Here is a 20,839-nt window from a genome sequence, read left to right as displayed (position 1 = left end):
ATAGAGCGAAAGACAGACAGAGCGAGAGACAGAGCGAGCGACAGAGAAAGCGAGAGAGTGAGAGACAGAGCGATAGACAGACAGGGACAAAGCGAGAGATAGAGTGAGCTAGCATTCGAGACAGACAGACAGACCGACGGACAGACAGACATCTGTTGGCAACCCTGGGCTGGTACGAGGAGAGGCACGGGTATGCACACAGACCAACTGTGTATCCAGTTACTGTACACACAGTAACACAAACACACAATGCCGGGATCAAACATGGCACAGTAATCTAGACAGGCCACCAGATTGAAACTCCACACTGCGGTAGGTCTCCGGCCTGACAGACAAGCCCCCCCTGAGGGGGGGCTTGTTTGTGGTGACATTGTCCTTCGAGTGCTTTGTGTGGGTGCTGTGCTGCTCCAGTTGCGGTCCCCACTGGGCATCTCGCGCTTCTCTCTGTCTAACACATCTCACGGCTGCAAAGGGACTCCTTTGCAGCCGTGAGATGTTATTCATTCATGTTATTCATTTTGGTGCATGATAGAAATGTGCGCTAATCGGGGAGCAAGAGACGGTGAGATCGTGTTTTGTATTCTCCGAGGAGATATACTTTAGTTTATATGCAATCAACCTTTCGGATGACATTGAGAAAAAGAAAAAGCTACCATACACCTGCGATCAAATGCTTTCATCCCCGCATACGGCATCACCTTTGAAGCCATGAACATCTAGCATAGCTCACTCTTATTGGATAACCTGATCTCTGTGGCGAGTTCCCTACCAGATACGTATACACAACCAGAAGATCATTCGTTCCCCGCTTCATTTCATCTGTGCAGCCGCACACCGCCACTGGTGTGTCCTTTGAGACCTCAACCACAGATATAGAGAAAAATCGTAACCCAAACTCACATCCACGAGGAACGGTATCTATTGGTAACAACATTAAACACATTCTTCACGGCGAATCCTCCTGGGTAGCCCCAGGGGTCAATCAGTGGCCCCCAATAAGTCTGGTTGTGTGTGGGCCTCTAGCCAAATGGATTCATTTTGGCAGCTCATATAATCGTGAAACAAATAGTCTGTCTTCATAACGGTAATGGGCGTCTGAAGGCACCAATAACGAACGCCACGTGATCTCCTACCGTTCAAACAGCCATTGGATTATCGGTGCAGCACTTCTGAAGGGCAATATAACAAACACGATGGTGCTCTGCTGGCTATAAATAAGAACCTTGTTCTCCACACAACCAGGCACCACTTTATAGGGCAATAGCTTCATTTAAAGGATTGCTGGAAGACCATTACTCGAGCTTACATTCCTTCCATTGCAGAGGTGAACGACACAATCCGCCGACACCTCGTCCAAGTGTTTCTGGGGGTTCAGCCACAACCGGTAAAAAACACGGACGCAAACCAACGAGCTGACACCTCTCTCGGCCTCGCTGGTGATCATTTGCTCCCCGTCGATAATGAATATCGATTGAAACATTCTTTTTGTCAAGTCTAAAGCCCCGAGTGGCTCCCCACGTGCTTTCGTTTTCCTGGCTCTTTGCGTCGAGTCGGAGCACTCTGATCCTCTGATGACTTCACACATCACACCTCTCACCGAGTGTTCCTTACCTCCCACCAGGGACGGTCAGTTACAGCTCGCCAGCATGGCAGCACTCTGTCCGTTATTGATTTGTTTCTATTGACGTGCATTGATACTCACCCCTCGCTTAAAAGGACCTTTTCCTTTGGATTACATTTCTGCCCTGTTGTAAGCTTGACTTGTTAAGAATGATACAGTTCCCTGGTAAGTATGCTTTTGCTTTGCGAATAACTTAAATTAAATGTATACGTATATTGAAGCTCATTGATTTTAAGCTTTTTTGACAGATAGATAGAATAGAGAGCCATGATTACTGTGAGTGAGTGAGTGAGTGAGTGAGTGAGTGAGTGAGTGAGTGAGTGAGTGAGTGAGTGAGTGAGAGTGAGAGGACAGACCCCTTAGATGCTTCCCGTCGAGGCTATCTACTGGTGCACCGCGTCTCAGTGACAGCTCCATGGCCGTAATGCTGACTGAGCTGGACAGGGCGAGGCCACAACTCCCCTCCGCCTAGGAAGCTAGAGCAGCCCGGTGCGCATCGATTTAGTTTCCCCACGTCCCCCTTCCTCTCCATTCAAGGAAAGCAAACATAAAAAGGAAGCTGGTTGTGTACGAGGGCTGTAGGCTACTGTATGCTTCTACAGCCGTTACCGACATGGCTAACCACTCGGGAGACGAGGGACACTGCCAAACACGTTCACGAGTTTCCAGGCACCGCAGGGTATGTCCCAATCTCTGGTGGAACACCCTTTCCGTTCTGGAAAGTGGCACCGAAGGGTGCCAAGTGATGTCATTTCCAGCAGGTGTCATCACCAGCGTCGCTGCAGGGACCTGGGGGTCTGGCATTTGGTTTGGCCGGGACAAAACACCGAACCAACGCCATCGCTTGGACGCAAGCGATGGCGTTGGATTCTAAAGCTCATGGTGAACATCCGGCCAAAGAACCACATCCACCTCAGAATATTAAATCCTCAAATCAGTGAGGATTCATGAGGACCATCCCTTTCTCGTCCTCAAGCAACTTTAGCTCCTTGCGGCTCCAATCAAAGTTTTCCCTTCTTAAAAAGCTGGCGAAGAAGCATAACAAACAAGACGCTTCGGGAGACATTGAGAAAACAGTGGGGAGGAAACGATACATTTCAGTTAAAGGGAGAGGAAGAGGAGGGTGGGAGGAGAGGGGGATGGCAGCCAGGGGGAGGAAGAGGAGGGTGGGAGGAGAGGAGGGTGGCAGCCAGGGGGAGGCACGAGAGAGAGAGCGACAGAGAGAGATAGAGCGAGAGACCATCCATCCTCATTATGGACAAATGAGATGGATCAACCAGCTGCTGGGAGGCAGTACAGCGGTCAATGGGATCCAAGGGTGAGTACAGGCCAAAGGGAGAGGCCGAGAGAGGGCGAGAGAGAGAGAATGTCGGGGTCTCTGTGGCTGGAGCGTTACACACCGGCTAAGGGATGAGCTGTACACGGTAAACACAAAGACTCACACTGCATGTTGCTTTGCATTTAAATTGAAACTGCTGTGACTTGGGTTGGGGAAATGTGCAGGAGCGCGGAAGAATACCTGGAGAAACCTAGCTGTGCTTTATCCCCGCCCAACACACACACACACACACATCGCGCACACAGAAACACACACCCACAAGGATGATTCATGGGTGCTGTCGTATCAGAAGCCGGCGCTTTCCACTCCTTTACTGTATTCACACACACAAACACACACGCACACGCACACGCACACACACACACACACACACACACACAATCTCCTAAACGGCACTTTGGGCCATTTGCATTCTGCTGCATCATGTCAAAACGTTCCCATGGGGGGGCAATAAGAAGAAGACGACAGAAAAGGGGAACCATAGAAACCTGTCCCAACTGCCTCCCAAAACAGGCATGTGGTTCAGCTGAGTCAGACCCTGAGGGCGGGGGGGTTTAGCTGAGATGATGCTCGCTCACTACGACCCACCGTCTTTACCAACGTGACCACATGGAGAAACACCACCACAACTGGAGGAAAGAGTGATATATGATCTATAAAATAAAAAGATATTTAGTTTGTTTTAAGTGAATGATTCAATTTCTGTATTTTGTCAAGGACGTTATGAGAGACACAAAGTGGACGACAAAGTGACTTAAGAAAAGGCAGTAATGACAAAGCACGCAAAATCGTTACACAACAGTGAAAAGGACGAGATGTCTTATTTTCGATTCGAGAAATGTTATGTTGTAACACTGACACACACACACACACACACACACACACACACACACACACACACACACACACACACACACACACACACACACACACACACACACACACACACACACACACACACACACCTAACGGCGCGTGGATGAGGGATAGTGTAACGTATTCGCCTGGCCTCCACAACATTTGTCAGTTCATTCATCCGCTGTAAACGCCACACGCTGGCGACACCGATTCGAATACTGATTAACATCATCGCTCAACACCCCCCCCCCCCCCCCCACCCCCGCCCCCGCCCCCCACCTGCCTGTTCACCCCGTCCCAGGTGTTGACAGACACTGCACCAGGGAGGTGATGGAGGATGGGTGAAGGGGGGGGGGCGATGGAGGAGTCGCACCGCTCTGTCTCCAGCGGGTGTCCGTGACGCCGCCGCCACGGGGAGTGAGCGACGGCGCCACTTTTATCGCCGCTGGGGGAAATGTTTCTGCAGTAGATTTGGCACCCGCCCTCCGATCCTTAAATCCACCCCCGGGCGAAGTGTCATTTAATCAAGGATGGCCGCAGTGCAGCCCGCTCTGGAGCTTCTGCTCTTTTCATACCAGAATCTGCCAGAATCAGGATTTCAACATAATTTATCCATCATGTCCATGAAGCAAATTTTTTAAACCGACGGAGACAAAGCGAGAGAAATACGGTAGGTAGCACGCAAACATGGTTAAAGTGGTTGAGTGTGTTGCAGACTCTTCAGTTCTGGTAGCTTACAGAAGGTAATGAGGGCATTGACATACTTCCATACACCTTGCGCTCTTCAAATCGCCCAAGACGAGTCCCCCGTTGACACAGTTGCATCTTCCAAACGGAACATAATAAACTAGATCCAGCGTCCCGCCTCGACTCTGCAGCAGACGCTGCCCATCCAGTTTCCCCCAACAAAACCTAAACCAAAAACCTACTGATGCACATCTGACTGAACATCAGAGACACGGATGGATATTGGATTGATATATATCTTACGGCTACAGCAATGAGCGTGTCGTAATTACTTATTTGGTGAGAAGACGAGCAAAGCAAGTCTACTAAATCAACCCAGACTCCCGCTAACTGTGGAAGCATGGGCGAGCACGAGTTAAGCAGCGCACTGGGGGTGATGATTATTCCCGGTGCCGCTGTTGCGTACCAACACGGCACACGGGTGGCAGAGCAGCCGAGCGCGGCAGCCACCTTCCAGCGACTGCACGCACAAGTGTTGTCTCGCGCAGAACGCAGTCGGGGAGAGGAAACTGCAGAATTAAACGCCGTCAAGGAATCCAGCGACAGGCACCGTAGTAGTGATGCCTCCAGGATTCTAGATTTTTGTTTGTTTGAAAAATAAATATTTTCGAATAACAAGATTGCTCTATGCATTGAGTTGCTTTCATTGGCTTTATTCTATAAATTGGATTAATGTGCATGCATATTAGTTTCTGTATTCCCTATTTGATAGTGTGTGACAGATAGATCTGTGTGTGTGTGTGTGTGTGTGTGTGTGTGTGTGTGTGTGTGTGTGTGTGTGTGTGTGTGTGTGTGTGTGTGTGTGTGTGTGTGTGTGTGTGTGTGTGTGTGTGTGTGTGCGTGTGTGCGTGTGTGTATGTCAAAACTTGACACACAAACAATACATTAGAAAATGAGAGAATTGAGATTAGAGGAAAAAGCCTTCTATATATATGCCGCAATCGTTGCAGCCAGTGATATGCTACCAAGAGATCCCTGATACACCGATTCCCTGCCAGAGATGATGACATTCAGTGTGGCTCTCTTGCACATTGTTCCCCGGCCCACTCTACTGGCACCAACCGTCGCTCGTATCCACGGAGATGTCGCAAGTCCAAAATCCCACCTTCAACACAAAACGCGATGCCTCTTCAATCGGAGACACCGCAGCCGAGACGCATATCCTACACGTCCTACCGCGCGTCCCCGAGGAACAAAATAACAAACATAACGACCGACCATACCTCCGTCGCAGTGTCAATAAAGCGCCTCTACATAGGTAGTCATGTCACTGGTGGCCACGCTGTATGCTGCCTTTCCAGCGAGTTGCATCACTGCGATGGGACCGGGGGCACTTGGACAACTTGTTTGCACAGCGTACAACCGTGATAAGGGAAATGACACCACTTCCACCCCCCTCTGAGCCATGTATCCCCCATCGATCCCCCCCTAGGCTGGCATAGAGGCAGCAAAGAGGCCTCATCTCCATCTTACAGTGTGTCGAGGAGTAGAAGACTTTTATTACGCAATTAGCTTTTTGCAATTATCGTTAGGGGCAGGATAGTGTAGTAGTTAGCATCCAGGAGAAGGATGTGTCTAAACCCCGCGTCGGCTCTTTAATAACGTATGATGATGATGTTATGAGGATGGAGCCTAACTCGCTATGAACCAGGCTCGGATGAAAAGCCTCCGAACGATTGAATCGTTAAAATTATAAACAAAACACATTCTAAGACGAGGAGCACGAGTAGGAAGGCTTGTCTGTGGCAGAACGCACAGCAATCTACCGCTTGAAGAGGCATTAGGCACGGTGCAGATCAACCACTGCAGCAGAGACGGGAAATCCATGGACGAGAGACGACAAGACCACGCACACACACACACACACAAAGTACACCAAACACACACACACACACGCGCACACACAAACACACACACACACACACAGACACACGCAGACAGTCAGAGAGACAAACACACACACAAAGTCTACGCACATCACACACAAACTACACAGAGACACATTCAAACAGAGAGAGAGACAGTCACACTGTCACAGAGAGAGACACACACACACACACACACACACACACACACACACACACACACACACACACACACACACACACACCAACGGCATCAATCCCTGTGCTGGTTCACTGCCTATACAGGATAAGACATCACACGGCGAGGAGGTCAAGCGTACCGGACATGACACAGCATATCAGCCCTTAGGAGGGGACAACAGTCCCACAGTCCCAGACAACACAAGACACCGCTGGAAGAGTTGCTGGAGACACGGGTCTGTGTTTGAGTGTCTGAGAGTCTGAACGGAGAACGCAGATGGATAGAAATGATCAAGCCCACCAAAACGATCATTACCACCAAGTGAACTATTTAACAAACACAGAACAATAGCGAGAGAACTTTTAATTGTGCATTTACGAGGGGAGTGCCAGTATAGAAACAGAACAGAAGAACAAAAGCGAAACAAAGCCAATGATGCAATTATTGGAGGGAATAACCCCCATTGATTAGCAACACAAATCCTGCCCTGAGACCATTAACAACTAAACGTTACACATCTCTTGAGTTCTTATAGCTTCGTAGAGTGAGTGTGCCGCGTTCTGCCTCCTCTCTCACAGCAATGCCCAGAGTTTCAGGCCTGTTTCTTGGGTCCTGCGAATGAAACATGCCCTCCAACGGTTACTTTCTAAAAATAACCCGGTCGTTCTGTCTTCACAAAAGGCTGCCTCATTTACCAACATTAGTGCAAATAAGGAAACTGATTACGGCCTGGGCTGGTCTGGGGGTGTTGGATTTGACATGCGGGGGGGATGGCCACAAGCCGTGTAAAAAGCCAATGGGCTGCTAAGAATTTGAACAGATAGGTGGTGGAGAATTTAACCTGATTTACAGATTGAGAATTCAACCAGATTGGCGGTGGAGAATCTAGGCAGATTGGCAGCAGAGCGTTTACGAAGATTGGCGGTTGTGATTCTAAAACAGATTGATGCTGTTCAAGGCCATGAAACGGCAGGCAGAAAGAGAAAACCTTTGCAATTCTAAATGCCACTCGATGTGTCTGTGTGTGTTTACTTTAAACATCTAATGGAAATTAATAACTTCCCCATCAGGCTTTTGACGTACTAACATCAATGGCACACACACACACACACACACACACACACACACACACACACACACACACACACACACACACACACACACACACACACACACACACACACACACACACACACACACACACACACACACCTTGCTTCGCTGTACTCCCTGCACATAGGGGGTGGTAATCACTCCTTTCACACCCTAGGGTGACATTGAAAAGACAACCTCATCATTATGTAATTACTCATTTTCCATTTAATTAATAAGTCTGGACCTAATTGCTGCGATTGTGGAGCAGCTCTTTAGGACAGGATGAGAACTAAGAATACACTCTGGCATTTAAACCTGCGGTGTGGGACTTTCAACGTACAGAACTGAAGTTCGAACACTTTTGCTCAAACTTAACTCAAACGTTACACTCGCAGCTGGGAGTTCAATTCTTTCCCAAAATGTCCAAAGATTCTTGGTGTGGAGAAAAGGACGGGGGGGGGGGGGGGGGGATTCCGAATCGAATCGGTCTATTCAGTAAAAGAGGTGAGGACATCAAATCGTGAACAAAGGGGATTGCTGCAGTGGAAGCGCTAGGCAGGGCAGGATTAAACCTGGATTCAATTGGCTTCCCTTTGATCCCCAGAAGGACCGGCCGTCAACTCCCCGGTGGACCGACGCCGGGGGCGAGGGTTTAGCTCAGAGAAGCCCTGGACTTCTGCGATTTCTCTCTTTTGGATGCCCGACACTTATGCAGTCTGTCCGTTGTTGGATCGAACCGTCTGCACTCGGCCTGAGGGAAACGTTGAGGTAGCTCCAGGGCATCTTTACAGATGCTTCGTTTTCTTTGCATTCCATCAGTTTCCAAAGAAATGTATAGACTGTATATCTTTTAAAGGCACCATGGACTACATTTCCCATACAGATATCCAACCCCCTAGACACCTCTCGGTTTCTTGACAACTATTGTGCTCCCTATATGGCACCCATTGTGCTCCCTATATGGCACCCATTGAGCTCGCTATACGGCAGGCTTAGAACAACCCGCACTTCCACAGGGCCTTAGGAGCTACATCTTTCTCTCAAATCAATTATTGTAAAAACTAGAAAACTGAAGGCATGGCTCCATCATTTATTAAAGGTGTTTTATCCCCTCGAACTACACAACTCTGGTGAGCTGTGAAAAGTTAATAACTTGAGAAACATCCTCTGAGAATAGTTCATGTGTAAGCCCAGACACACACACACTCATCTTAATATTCCCAGTAAAGAGGAAGATTCACAGAATAAAAAAAATAATAAAAACAAAAACTGAAGTTGTGGGTGCAGGGATTATTTTTTCCCGCAATAGTGCCCACTTTCTCCTTCCACTCATTTGCCTAACCCACGGCTCCTCCTGCCCGTGGACTGGAACACATCAGGAGGGAAGTACACGGAAAGCAAGCCACACTGGAGAAGTTTCAGTCAGTGTGCTGCTGCCCCCAGGCAAAGGTATTCCTACCCACATCTACCGGGCCAGGACACACTGCAGGCAGGGAGAGTGCTGGTGAGGGATGGAGAGAGGGAGGGAGGGAGGGAGGGAGGGAGCGAGGAAGAGAGAGAGGCTGGGAGGGAAGGAGGTAGAGAGGGAGGGAGAGAGGGAGGGAGGGAGAGAGGGAGGGAGGGAGGGAGGAAGGCAGGGAGGGAGAGAGGGAGGGAGAGAGCGAGGAAGAGAGGGAGGCTGGGAGGGAAGGAGGTAGAGAGGGAGGGAGAGAGGGAGGGAGGGAGGGAGAGAGGGAGGGAGGGAGGGAGGGAGGAAGGCAGGGAGGGAGGGAGGGAGAGAGCGAGGCTGGGAGGGAAGGAGGTAGAGAGGGAGGGAGGGAGAGAGGGAGAGAGGGAGGGAGGGAGGGAGGGAGGTAGAGGGGGAGGAAGAGAGAGAGAGAACAGAAAGGAGGTTGAAACAGAGGGAGGTCGTGAGGGATCGAGGGACACAGTGAGGGAGTTAGGAAGGGAGCGAGGGAGGGCGGGAGAGTGGGAAGGAGTGAGGACGTCGGGACATAGGTAGTTAGTCAGCCGGGGGGGAGGGAGGAAGGGAGACATGGAAGAAGGTAGCGAGGAAGAGAGGGATGGATGGAGGGAGGGAGGCAGTGAGTGAGGGCGATAGGAGGGAAGAAAAGGAAGGACGGAGATGGGCGGTCGGGAGGGAGGGAGGGAGAGGGAAGGAGTGAGTGCGTAAGTGAGATAGGGAGTCAGTCAGGGAGGGAGGGAGGGAGGGAGGGAGGGAGGGAGGGAGGAGGGAGGGGATGGCAGGAATCCGTGCCACGCTCGGGCCTGACGCCCAACACGCCGAATTAGAAACGGGAGACTGACCGATGGCCGGCCGCTTGGGGAATAACAAACGGCCTCAGTGAATCCAAAGCCGTCTGGCGCCAGACAGGTCCAGACGGAACTACACGGCCGCGGCCCAGCTTAAACCCCAACCCCGGGGTCATGGGTCACGGTCCGTACAGGAAGAGGGAGAGAGGGCGGGAGGAGAGAGGGCGGGGGGAGAGAGGACGGGAGGAGAGAGGGCGGGGGGAGAGAGGACGGGAGGAGAGAGGGTGGGAGGAGAGAGGACGGGAGGAGAGAGGAGAGAGGAGAGAGGACGGGAGGAGAGAGGAAAGAGGAGAGAGGGCGGGAGGAGAGAGGAGAGAGGACGGGAGGAGAGAGGGCGGGAGGAGAGAGGAGAGAGGAGAGAGGGCGGGAGGAGAGAGGACGGGAGGAGAGAGGACGGGAGGAGAGAGGACGGGAGGAGAGAGGAGAGAGGAGAGAGGACGGGAGGAGAGAGGAGAGAGGACGGGAGGAGAGAGGACGGGAGGAGAGAGGACGGGAGGAGAGAGGACGGGAGGAGAGAGGAGAGAGGACGGGAGGAGAGAGGAGAGAGGGCGGGAGGAGAGAGGAGAGAGGGCGGGAGGAGAGAGGACGGGAGGAGAGAGGAGAGAGGACGGGAGGAGAGAGGACGGGAGGAGAGAGGAGAGAGGACGGGAGGAGAGAGGACGGGAGGAGAGAGGAGAGAGGACGGGAGGAGAGAGGAGAGAGGACGGGAGGAGAGAGGAGAGAGGACGGGAGGAGAGAGGAGAGAGGACGGGAGGAGAGAGGGCGGGAGGAGAGAGGACGGGAGGAGAGAGGAGAGAGGGCGGGAGGAGAGAGGACGGGAGGAGAGAGGAGAGAGGACGGGAGGAGAGAGGAGAGAGGACGGGAGGAGAGAGGAGAGAGGACGGGAGGAGAGAGGAGAGAGGACGGGAGGAGAGAGGGCGGGAGGAGAGAGGAGAGAGGGCGGGAGGAGAGAGGGCGGGAGGAGAGAGGACGGGAGGAGAGAGGACGGGAGGAGAGAGGACGGCGTTGGTGCCACCCGTTCCTCTCTCCCTCCATCGTGTGTGGTTTATGAGTGACACATGGCCTGCTGGAATAGATAATGTTCGTTTGGCTGGTCAGGTTTGGCTCGAGCAGGGCTGTTTACAGCGGGGGGGGGGGGGGGGGGTCTACCATAGAGGCTTGGAATTGGACGCACGCTGAAAGAGTGCAGCAGATTGTGGAAGACTTGTGTTTTTAGATGGAGAGAAAAGCCTGTGTGACGAATGCAAATATGTTTGTATAAATAGGTCATTCAGGCACATTTGTTGATTACAGATTGCTTTAATTTATGTTTTGTCGACTTGACCCCACGCACAAATCTACTTTAAAAATGTCCTGCATTTTTTTCTTGTTTTAAACGTTTCTTAATTTAATATCTATCTACAGTTAGTGCTGTGTTGCAGTCGCCCATGTCGTAGAAAAAGCCATCGAAGAAATAAAAGCCTTGCATGAGCAAACTTCCAGGGCGATAAACTCTATCTGATAGCTGGGCTCCCTGGCATCAGACACTGGGCGCCGCTCCACTCCAGAACCGACGACCACGATGTCAGTGGAACGGCCTCTAAACGAATACATTATCCCCGAAACTAACACAGTGCCAAGAGCAGAGACCCAGGACTGCTCGTATGCACCCCAGCCTCCCTGAAGGGGAGCAGAAAGGAGGTTAGGGCGGGTTTTGGGGACAGCGGCGTGTCTAGCATGAATAAACCGTCTCTCATCTGGGACGGAGGCTGTCTGATTGTCCTACTAACCTTGCCCCGCCAACCGCGCCTCTGAAAGACATTTCATACCTATTGTGGTGTGGATGTTCTGGCTTTCAGTCGCACTGGCCTAGTTTACTTTGACGTCCAACCGGCCTGGGGGCAATTAAAACGCAGAGTGTGTAGTGTACAGTCGAACCCTTTGGAGAAATGAGATCAACACTGGGGATCTGGGCGTGTGGCCTTGCGGTTTTGACACTGAAACAAAACTCTTGGTAATGAGAGTGGCTGCATCACAGGTAAGGCGCTGTGGAAAGGGACGGCTATGCAATGTGGTTTTAACGTTATTAATATCCACGCCCGATTACAAAGTGAGTGTTCTTTTCTGCGACGGCACGAGTAATTTTTAGGAGCCAGTTTAGGAGCCACTGCTGAGCGAAGCTGAAATTAAAAACCATGGGGGGGGGGGGGGGGGGGGGACACGTAGATTCCTTGATTAGGTGTCGACTTCCTGTGTGTAAGAACTGCTGAAGTTGAACCAAAGTTGATATCAATAAAAAAATCTCATCATAACCACCATGGCGCCGTACTAAGCAAGCACAACCAGTCCTTCACCGCCCCTTTTATGGATTCATGCAGAGTGGATTCACGTTCACCAACACCGCCCAGCAGGGAGAACACTCACTTCATCACCGCAGAGCTCCACTTCAGGCAGAGACAGACGGTCAGAGACAGACGGACAGAAGGACAGACAAGAAGTCAAGCCTCCCGCTCCGAGCTCCCGGGGCGGCAGTGAGACGGGGACTCCCGTCCCGCGACCTGATGCCGACCCAGGCTGCCTTCTGGGTATCAAATATTCAGTGTTTGCTCGGGGATTATGCGGCCGGAGCTAGCGCCCGCCGGGACGGGCCAGGTGGAACATGACCTGGCCTAATGGCCGTCAGGACGCCAGCGGGAAGGAACCAAAAACTAACTCCCACGTCACGCGGAGCTTAAGGGGGCCACCGTGCACGTCTTTCTCGCTGTCTGTCTGGTGTGACTTGACACGGAACAGACGGACGGACGGATGGACGGAGACTCCTTCTGCCTGTCCGTTCTGTGTCGAGTCACACCTTATCATCTTGCCAACCCTGTTTGGTCAAGTCACTTTTACCGTGTCAAACACAACATATTAAAAGTGTATTGCAGTAAAATATAACTGTTGCGTTTCAAATCTATTTATTTTTACTTGGACAGACGCCTTTAAAGTCAAAGCTAAGGTTGTCCAGCCCTCGTCCGCAATGACGTCTAAAATAAAATAACATTTCATTAGGCCCTCTTCTGAACAATGACTGTGCCAACCACAAATGCCATTAAGGCGTTTATGGATGGGATATATCGGCATATAATGCAGAATAATTTGCAGGCTACAAGACACCGCGATCGTTCATCATTAAACGATAAAGAACATAGGCAGGGCAATATTAATCTCCCCTGACGAAAAGGAAATTAATCGACAGATGGAATTTAATTACTGGGAATCAATAGGGGCTGGCTAAACTGCTCAGAGGAAAGTCAAAGCTTTGGTATCGGGAGAAGGGAAAAGTTTAGCCAAGGAAAGGTTCAGATCTCCGAGACAGAAGCCCGGAAAATCCACACAATGAAATTACAATTTCCACAAACTTTATCTAACTATTCCACAAAGGATGCCAAAAGAAGTGTAACATGCAGGCTTAACATTAAACCAATATCACAACAACACAAATCTCCTCACATAAAGGACAAATAACAAACTGATAAATCCTTTGCTGCCACTTATTGGCCACGTAAACGGGCACCTTTTTCACCGCTAGCCTCCAGTCGAAGGACAGATTCCCGCTGTACGCTTCCCATCGTACAGTGTTCTCCTTTTCCCAAATCAGACTCAGTCACCTCGACCCCACAGCTCAGGGCAGACGATCAAACGAGGGCCGAGCGAAGCCCCTTGGTGCCTTGGAGGGCGCTACTGAAGGGCAGATCACAGACAGACACACTGGTGCTGGCCCGACATGACAGCAAACCCGCCAGTCGCATCCACACACATCGGCGAGGAAGCAAAGCGTCGGAATGGCGGGAACGTCGCTCCGACACGGAAGAAGGGACCGCGCAGGACACGAGCGCGGTGACATAAAACAAGGACGAAGAGGCGGGGTCGGGAGAATGTTTACGGCAGACCGCATGGGGGTGATTGTAACCGAGATATTTACATCCTGACAAGAAACAATAAGCAGCGTAAATCACACCCCCCCCGTCTCGACGGAGACCACACCAAGTGGACCCGAGGGTTGGGGCTGGGTGGGTGGGTGGGGGTGACTGCTGAGTCTCCCTTTCCTCCACTCTCATCAGTGTTCAGAGTGTTTGCTGGAGATTGGAGGCGGGGAAAGAAAGCGAGAGAGAGGGAGCGAGAGAGAGAGCGAGCGGGAAGGAGAGAGACCATGCTGCGGTTTAATAGATACTGAATAGCACAAGTGCTGACGTGTGCAAAGGAAGCTCCGCGTCTCTCTGACACAAAACTAAACCACACAAAAACAAACATGGCATATGTTCCGTCCTCTCCCTGGGTCAACAGTTCATGAGGTAAGCGACAGAGTTTCCGACAGAGCAATGACCAGATACGTAACCAGACTCAGCACACACACGTGTTTTTCTGAACCAACCCCTCCACCCCCTGGGCTGGGAAGCCTCTCCGAGTACAGTAAAGTAGAGACGCAGTTACGCAACAAAAAAATACAACGACAATAAAACACACTGGAATATCGTCGCACATCCATTTTCAGCGGACTTGTCATCCGTTGATCCCACATTAACCGCCGTTTTGTGAGTTGTGCATACACACGGCGATAAACTTCACAGAGGCGGAAGAGATGGCCCAGTTCTCTGCATACGTTGGCGCTGTGAGGGGAAAATGCGGTCCACGGATGCATTATTATGGGATGCTTTGTGAAGATGCACTTAAGGTTTGGCCGAGTCGAAGAGGACGAAGGATTGGTCATTGCGATTCTGCAGATGTGGTAAATACAGAGGGTTTGTCGCTACAGTGACGCGGGATGGTCATGAATTCCTCCCAATACTATCCTTATTCCTTGACAGGCAATAGAAGACGGCAGATGGCTCTTATGGAAGTAGGAGACACAGCAAGGCATGATGGGACATGGCTCGTGTCCCACAGGAAATGAAAAAGATCAGGAAACGCTGGCGGCTTTATTGTACCGAGCAGAGACATACAGCATGTCGGTGATACAGGAGCATCAAGTGAGAGGGTGCAATACACATAGGCTTCGATCAGTTGATTTGGCAGATTGCGCCAGTCACACTCAAGTCGGCAAATATAATTATCAATATTGAGGATTAATTGCATGACAAGATATCTTAAACGACGTAAAACTTCATTTAACTTGATTTATAAATGAATATTGTGTTTTAAGGTGGTGGTCTTTGAAAAACAACGACGGCTTGAAAAGAGTGTGATCCTCATCGTCCTCCTCATCATCACTGGAAGATTTGCCGCAATCACCTGTTGGTATCCATGGCAACCAGCACCTTACCCTCAGGGCAAAGCAAATATAATGTGTTTATTATCCAACCCCCAACCAAGTCTGAAGGGGCAGTGGGCCCTGTTAATTCAGAGAGTAATACACTGTGATAGAAGAGACCCATGTCTGAGACCCATGTCTGAGCGCGCTCTCTCTCTCTCTCTCTCTCTCTCTCTCTCTCTCTCTCTCTCTCTCTCTCTCTCTCTCTCTCTCTCTCTCTCTCTCTCTCTCTCACTCTCTCTCTCTCTCTCTCTCTCTCTCTCTCTCTCTCTCTCTCCTCTCTCTCTCTCTCTCTCTCTCTCTCTCTCTCCCCATGTCGTACTTTTGGAAAGACAGTATAGGTTCGACCTCAACGCATTATGGGGTCAGGGGGAAGGGATTACCGGGCCTTCCTTCTACACCTCAGGGTCGGAAGGACAACCGAGACACTGCAACCGGAGAGAAGGAAAACCGAAACTTGTCCATATAACATAGGCAATTATACTTAGCATACGTTGTCCGTATTGCCTTGCGTATATGTCGGTTGGTGTAACCGTACGACTCAAATGGAGAGAAAGTGTGATTCGTCATGAATATCCAGTTTATTATTCCTGATTTATTTAGTCATTTCTCCACACATTATTGACAAAGGCAAATTATTGTCTTTGCGTTTGAGTCACATGCCCGGTTAAACCAATTTGAAAAGGTCAAAAGGCCAAAGAATGGATTATAGTCCTTCACACCCTACAGGTGAGTGTTAATCTCCCTGCATTAAAAACACAAACGAGCTCCATCCACCCTGCAGCAACTGCTTAACACAACCCCCTTCGTACAGGTGGTCACAGGGGGGAGACACCATTAGCCCCCCATCCTCCTCTCCCGGGTGGGGGGGGGGGTGGGGGGGGGATCTCATCACCACCATTCGCCCCGCAGCTTCCCATGTTGATAAAAGAGGCGCTACGCAGACTCCATTAGTAAACAGTGTTAGGGCGATAAGAAGAAGGAGGACATTATAGCATATGCTGGTGTTCACCGCCTCCTGAAGAAGAAATCCTCCTCTTCTTCAAAAGAAGCCATTAGCATGCTAATGGGAACCCCACCGTCGAGATGGGAGGACACACACGCACACAAGAGAGGATATCATGGAGAGATCGCTCTGCGGTGGACTGCTGTTTAAGCTCATAACGGCCGTGCTTTGTGCCGCACTGAATTTCCCACGAGAGAAGCGGGTGTTAATCCGGAGGAACGCAGACGTCTGACCTGGTCAGGTCAACGGCTTCGTTGACATTCTAGTCAACGAAGTGCCTACGATGTTCAAAGGGCAAAGAGGATACCGGAGGCTTAAGAAAAGAGCTTGTCACAGAAGCACTTCTTCTCATGCTGAAAAGGGCAAATGTATACCAAAAGCTTATGAAAGGTGCATCAGTGGTATTCAAAAAGTATAATGATAAAACTAACTTAAGTCTAGGAATAGGACTTAAGTATGCCTAAAAGGGAAACATTTTTACCAAAAGCCTAGGTAAGGTGCATCACTGTCATTCAAAAAGGAAATGATAGAAATAACTTAAGTATAAGACTTAAGTATCAGTATCAGAACAGTTACCTTTACTAGTGCATCACAGAAAGTAACCGTTCCCTCTAATTTTAAGAGCAAGGACGAAACTGCAGCAGTGTGTTGCCCAAGGTGACACCTACTGCTCACATTTTCCAGACTCATACTGGCACACACACACACACACACACACACACACACACACACACACACACACACACACACACACACACACACACACACACACACACACACACACACACACACACACACACACACACACACCTGCCGACCCACCCACACACTCTTGGCCAGAGAAATAACAGCGACATGATATGACACTGAAAGCAGATGAAGAACAGTCCCAAAAACTGATTGCTATTGAATGGATAATGACAGGAACAAATTAGGGATTAAATGTAAGAAAGACTTGTTAACTACTTTCAAAATTAAAAAAGTCAAATGCACAACCTTGCACGCAAACATGCAAACAAAAGCACGCACACTCAACAATAAAAAACCCACAAACTAATCCTGACAAGGCAGTTCTTCAAACCGGGGAGACGCCGTACATCACAGCGCTGTCAGCGGGTTCATTGGCCGCCGGAGATTTACTACCGCCGCCTCTCGTGCGTGTTCCGGGCGGCTGTGCGAGGCGTGATTTGTGTTCTCCTCTCCACAGCAGCAGCGGCAGCGCGGAGATCAAGCCATAAAAAGTTCCCTTTAAAACCGCACCAAAACACCGTGACGCAAGAGGACCTCAGAGCCATCGGAGCCTGGCGATAAATAACCTCGTATCGACCAGAGGAAAGACAGAGAGGACCGGGGACGACGGGACGATGTGTTAGGAGAGTCCGCGCGCCGCTTACCCGAGTTCAGGGTCCCCGTGACGAGCCGGAACATGTACTGGGCGAACTTGAAGATCTCCCGCTTGCAGCGCTTCCGGCAGCTCATCGTGGCTGGAGGACGAGGAGGAGTGCTTGAGGCGAGTGGGGGTGAAGTGAAGACCGAGGCGGGCGGTGTGCGCGCGCGCGCGCGGGCGGGGGGGGGGGGGGGGGGTTATCAGAAGACAGACCCCCGCGGGGTGATCAACGTCGAAATCCACAACATAAACCTTGGAAGTGCCAAAAGAAAATCCCCCCGTTTGGGCTCAGTCAACTCTCAGTAAAAGTCTCCCGCAACCGTGGCCTGGCTGTGTGGGGTCGAGAGGAGCGTGTGGGAGGGGACGGCCCGCAGGAGAGCTTCTGTGCAGTCGGTGGGTGTGTGTGTGTGTGTGTGTGTGTGTGTGTGTGTGTAATCAGGACTCTGCCTCCATGGGTCTTCCAGAGTCAGGCTCTCGTTCTGGCTCTGGGAAGTCTTGTGTGTTGGGTCGTCCGGTCATCAAAGTGTCCTCTTCGACGTTCTCTCTCTTTACTTCCTGCAGGGACCTCTGCTCAGTGTTGTTTCAACAACAGCAGTGAAAACTCTCCAACTCTTTCTGTGTCATCCTCTGCCTGACTCCCTCCTCCTCCTCCTCCTCCTCTGAGTAGTTTGAACCTCGACTGCCTGCTGGCTCTCCTCCCTCCGCTGGGCAGACTGGCTTCCTTGCTCTCCGCTCGATCCAGCGTGTCTCTCTCTCCCCGAACACACACAAACAAACACACGCTCACCCATGCGCCGTGCGCTCTCACTTGATCCTGTAAGCGCGCCTGCCTGCTCATCTCTCTCTCTCTCTCTCGTCCTGCCTGCCTGCCTCTCCCTCTCTCTCTCTCACAACACACACACACACTCGCTCTCTCTCTCTCTCTCCCTCTCCCTCTCTCTCTCTCTCTCGCTCTCTCCCTCTCTCACTCACTCACTCACTCACACACACACACTCGCTCTCTCTCTCTCTCCCTCTCTCTCTCTCCCTCTCTCTCTGTCTTTCGCGCTCTCCCTCTCTCACTCACTCACACACACACACTCGCTCTCTCTCCATCTCGCTCTCTCTCTCTCACTACTCCACACCAATGTGGATGTTTAATTCTCACCAATGGTTGCCATGGAGGCGTGGCCTGGGTTGCCTCAAGGAAGGGGAGGGGGGGGGGGGGGGAAGGGAGAGGTTACAAAATATATAAAACATATATATATATATATATATATATATGTAGAGCTAAGGGAGGGTGGAGGGCGAGAGGGATGGTGGGATAGTGACGAGGAGTCCAGGACAGTCGATGAATCTCTGACGAAGGACGATTATTGAACTTGTCACAAGGCAGATCATACAGTCGCCCGTAACACCGTGGGCGACAGCGGGGATGGAGGGGGAAACACACAACACACCACACACACACACACACACACACACACACACACACACACACACACACACACACACACACACACACACACACACACACACACACACACACACACACACACACACACACACATAAAAAGACGATGTACTCAAGAAGAAGAGTCAAGGTCACTCACTAATTGCGGCGGACTATTATTTCAGCGGCGGGCAGCTAAATTTAGCGGGGACACGCTGACATCGTCACCGCCAGTCAAGTGCGGCCGGCGTCTTGATCGCTAATTACCCCCCCCCCCAAAAAAAAAACTCCACCGCCCTCATCCATCAATGACAGCGTTGGGTGCTCTAGATAGGACATGAGTAACTCAATCCAATTCATCAACTCCTCCTCAGCTGTATTATTACTACACACACACACACACACACACACACACACACACACACACACACACACACACACACACACACACAAGGCTGACCTAAGAGCACAGAGTCAAACTGTGACACTAGGTCAATGGGACAAAAGCCCAACAGGGGGCAAAAAGAAGGAACAAAAACGTAATAATAACAACAAAAATTGTTTGTTGGAGATTAATTTCCCATTCAGGGCCTGGAAGCCTTCCTGTGAGGTGAGTCTCCTTCAGGCGGATAATAAATGGACGGTGTACAGCGATGGCAGAGGGACACTGCTTGCCCTCGTATAACGTTTCCTTTGAATCGAGGGAGGTGGCGCTACACGTGGGCCAACAGGCCACAGGCCACGTGGGCCAACAGGCCACGTGTAGCAGCATGGATGGGGAGGAGTAGACGCATGGTACTGAGCATGTCAATGGAAATGGACTGCATTTATATAGCGCTTTTTCTAGCGCTTTACAATATTGCATTCACCCGTTCACGCACACATTCACACACCGACGGCGGAGTCAACCATGCAAGGCGACAGCCAGCTCGTCGGGAGCAGTCAGGGTGAGGCGCCTCGCTCAAGGACACCTCGACACTCAGCGAGGAGGAGCCGGGGATCGAACCAACAACCTACAGGTTACCAGCCAACCCGCTCTACCTCCTGAGCTACTGCCGCCCACAAAGAGATAATGTAAAGGTCCTGTTTCTCCCTCTATGGGCCCTGATCGTATGGACAATAGATGATTATTTTTTTATGGAATCAGATGAATGCATCAGGCTAGGAATGGAGAGGAATGTATGTGATGTGTAATGTAAACCAAGAATACAAATGGGAGTGGCTTCTGAAAGCACTACTCTTGACATAAAGAAAAAACATTCCTATAACTGCTTTCCATGAGGATTTGGGTTGCATTGACAAGATGTAGATCAAAGCATGCAAAATGTTGACGAGGGAAAACCTGGTATTTCCAAATGAATCAATATTTGTTCAATGCAATGGTTTAACTTCTTTACTTCGATAACCCTATGGGTCATAGGTATATCCATCTCAAATTGCGAAACCACCTTTACATCCAAGGTGTGTGTGTGTGTGTGTGTGTGTGTGTGTGTGTGTGTGTGTGTGTGTGTGTGTGTGTGTGTGCCTCCTCACAACTACTGCAATATCTGGCTAAAGTTTACATCAGGCCCCTATTCCTTGCTCCTGGGAATGATGCAGAAAATCCTGCAGGAGAGAGCCTACGAAATGTCAACACCTTCTGTCACTTCTCAACCAGCACGCCGTTTCCAGTCGTATCCATGTTTCCGATAAACAAAGTGGAGGGCCCTTAAGATGGGATGGAAAA

At 50.6% G+C, this 20,839-nt stretch overlaps 1 protein-coding gene across 3 annotated transcripts in view; it reads right to left on the bottom strand.

Moving 5' to 3' along the window:
• The window catches only part of LOC132445751 (Kv channel-interacting protein 4-like), a 99,318-nt gene that overhangs the window by 61,512 nt on the left and 16,967 nt on the right, over positions 1–20,839 (bottom strand). Inside the window, exon 1 of one of the 3 annotated variants that reach the window (XM_060035875.1) lies at positions 17,689–18,503. The exons of the other annotated variants lie outside the window; for them this stretch is intronic. Within the exon in view, the coding sequence (XP_059891858.1) occupies positions 17,689–17,773 (85 nt within the window). The 5' untranslated portion in view covers positions 17,774–18,503. Of the gene's footprint in view, positions 1–17,688; positions 18,504–20,839 lie in introns of those variants that run through there. 3 annotated transcript variants of the gene reach the window in all.

Source organism: Gadus macrocephalus, chromosome 17 (genome assembly GCF_031168955.1).
Source record: "Gadus macrocephalus chromosome 17, ASM3116895v1".
Classification (NCBI taxonomy): domain Eukaryota; kingdom Metazoa; phylum Chordata; class Actinopteri; order Gadiformes; family Gadidae; genus Gadus; species Gadus macrocephalus.
This window is presented reverse-complemented; position numbering and strand designations above follow the sequence as displayed.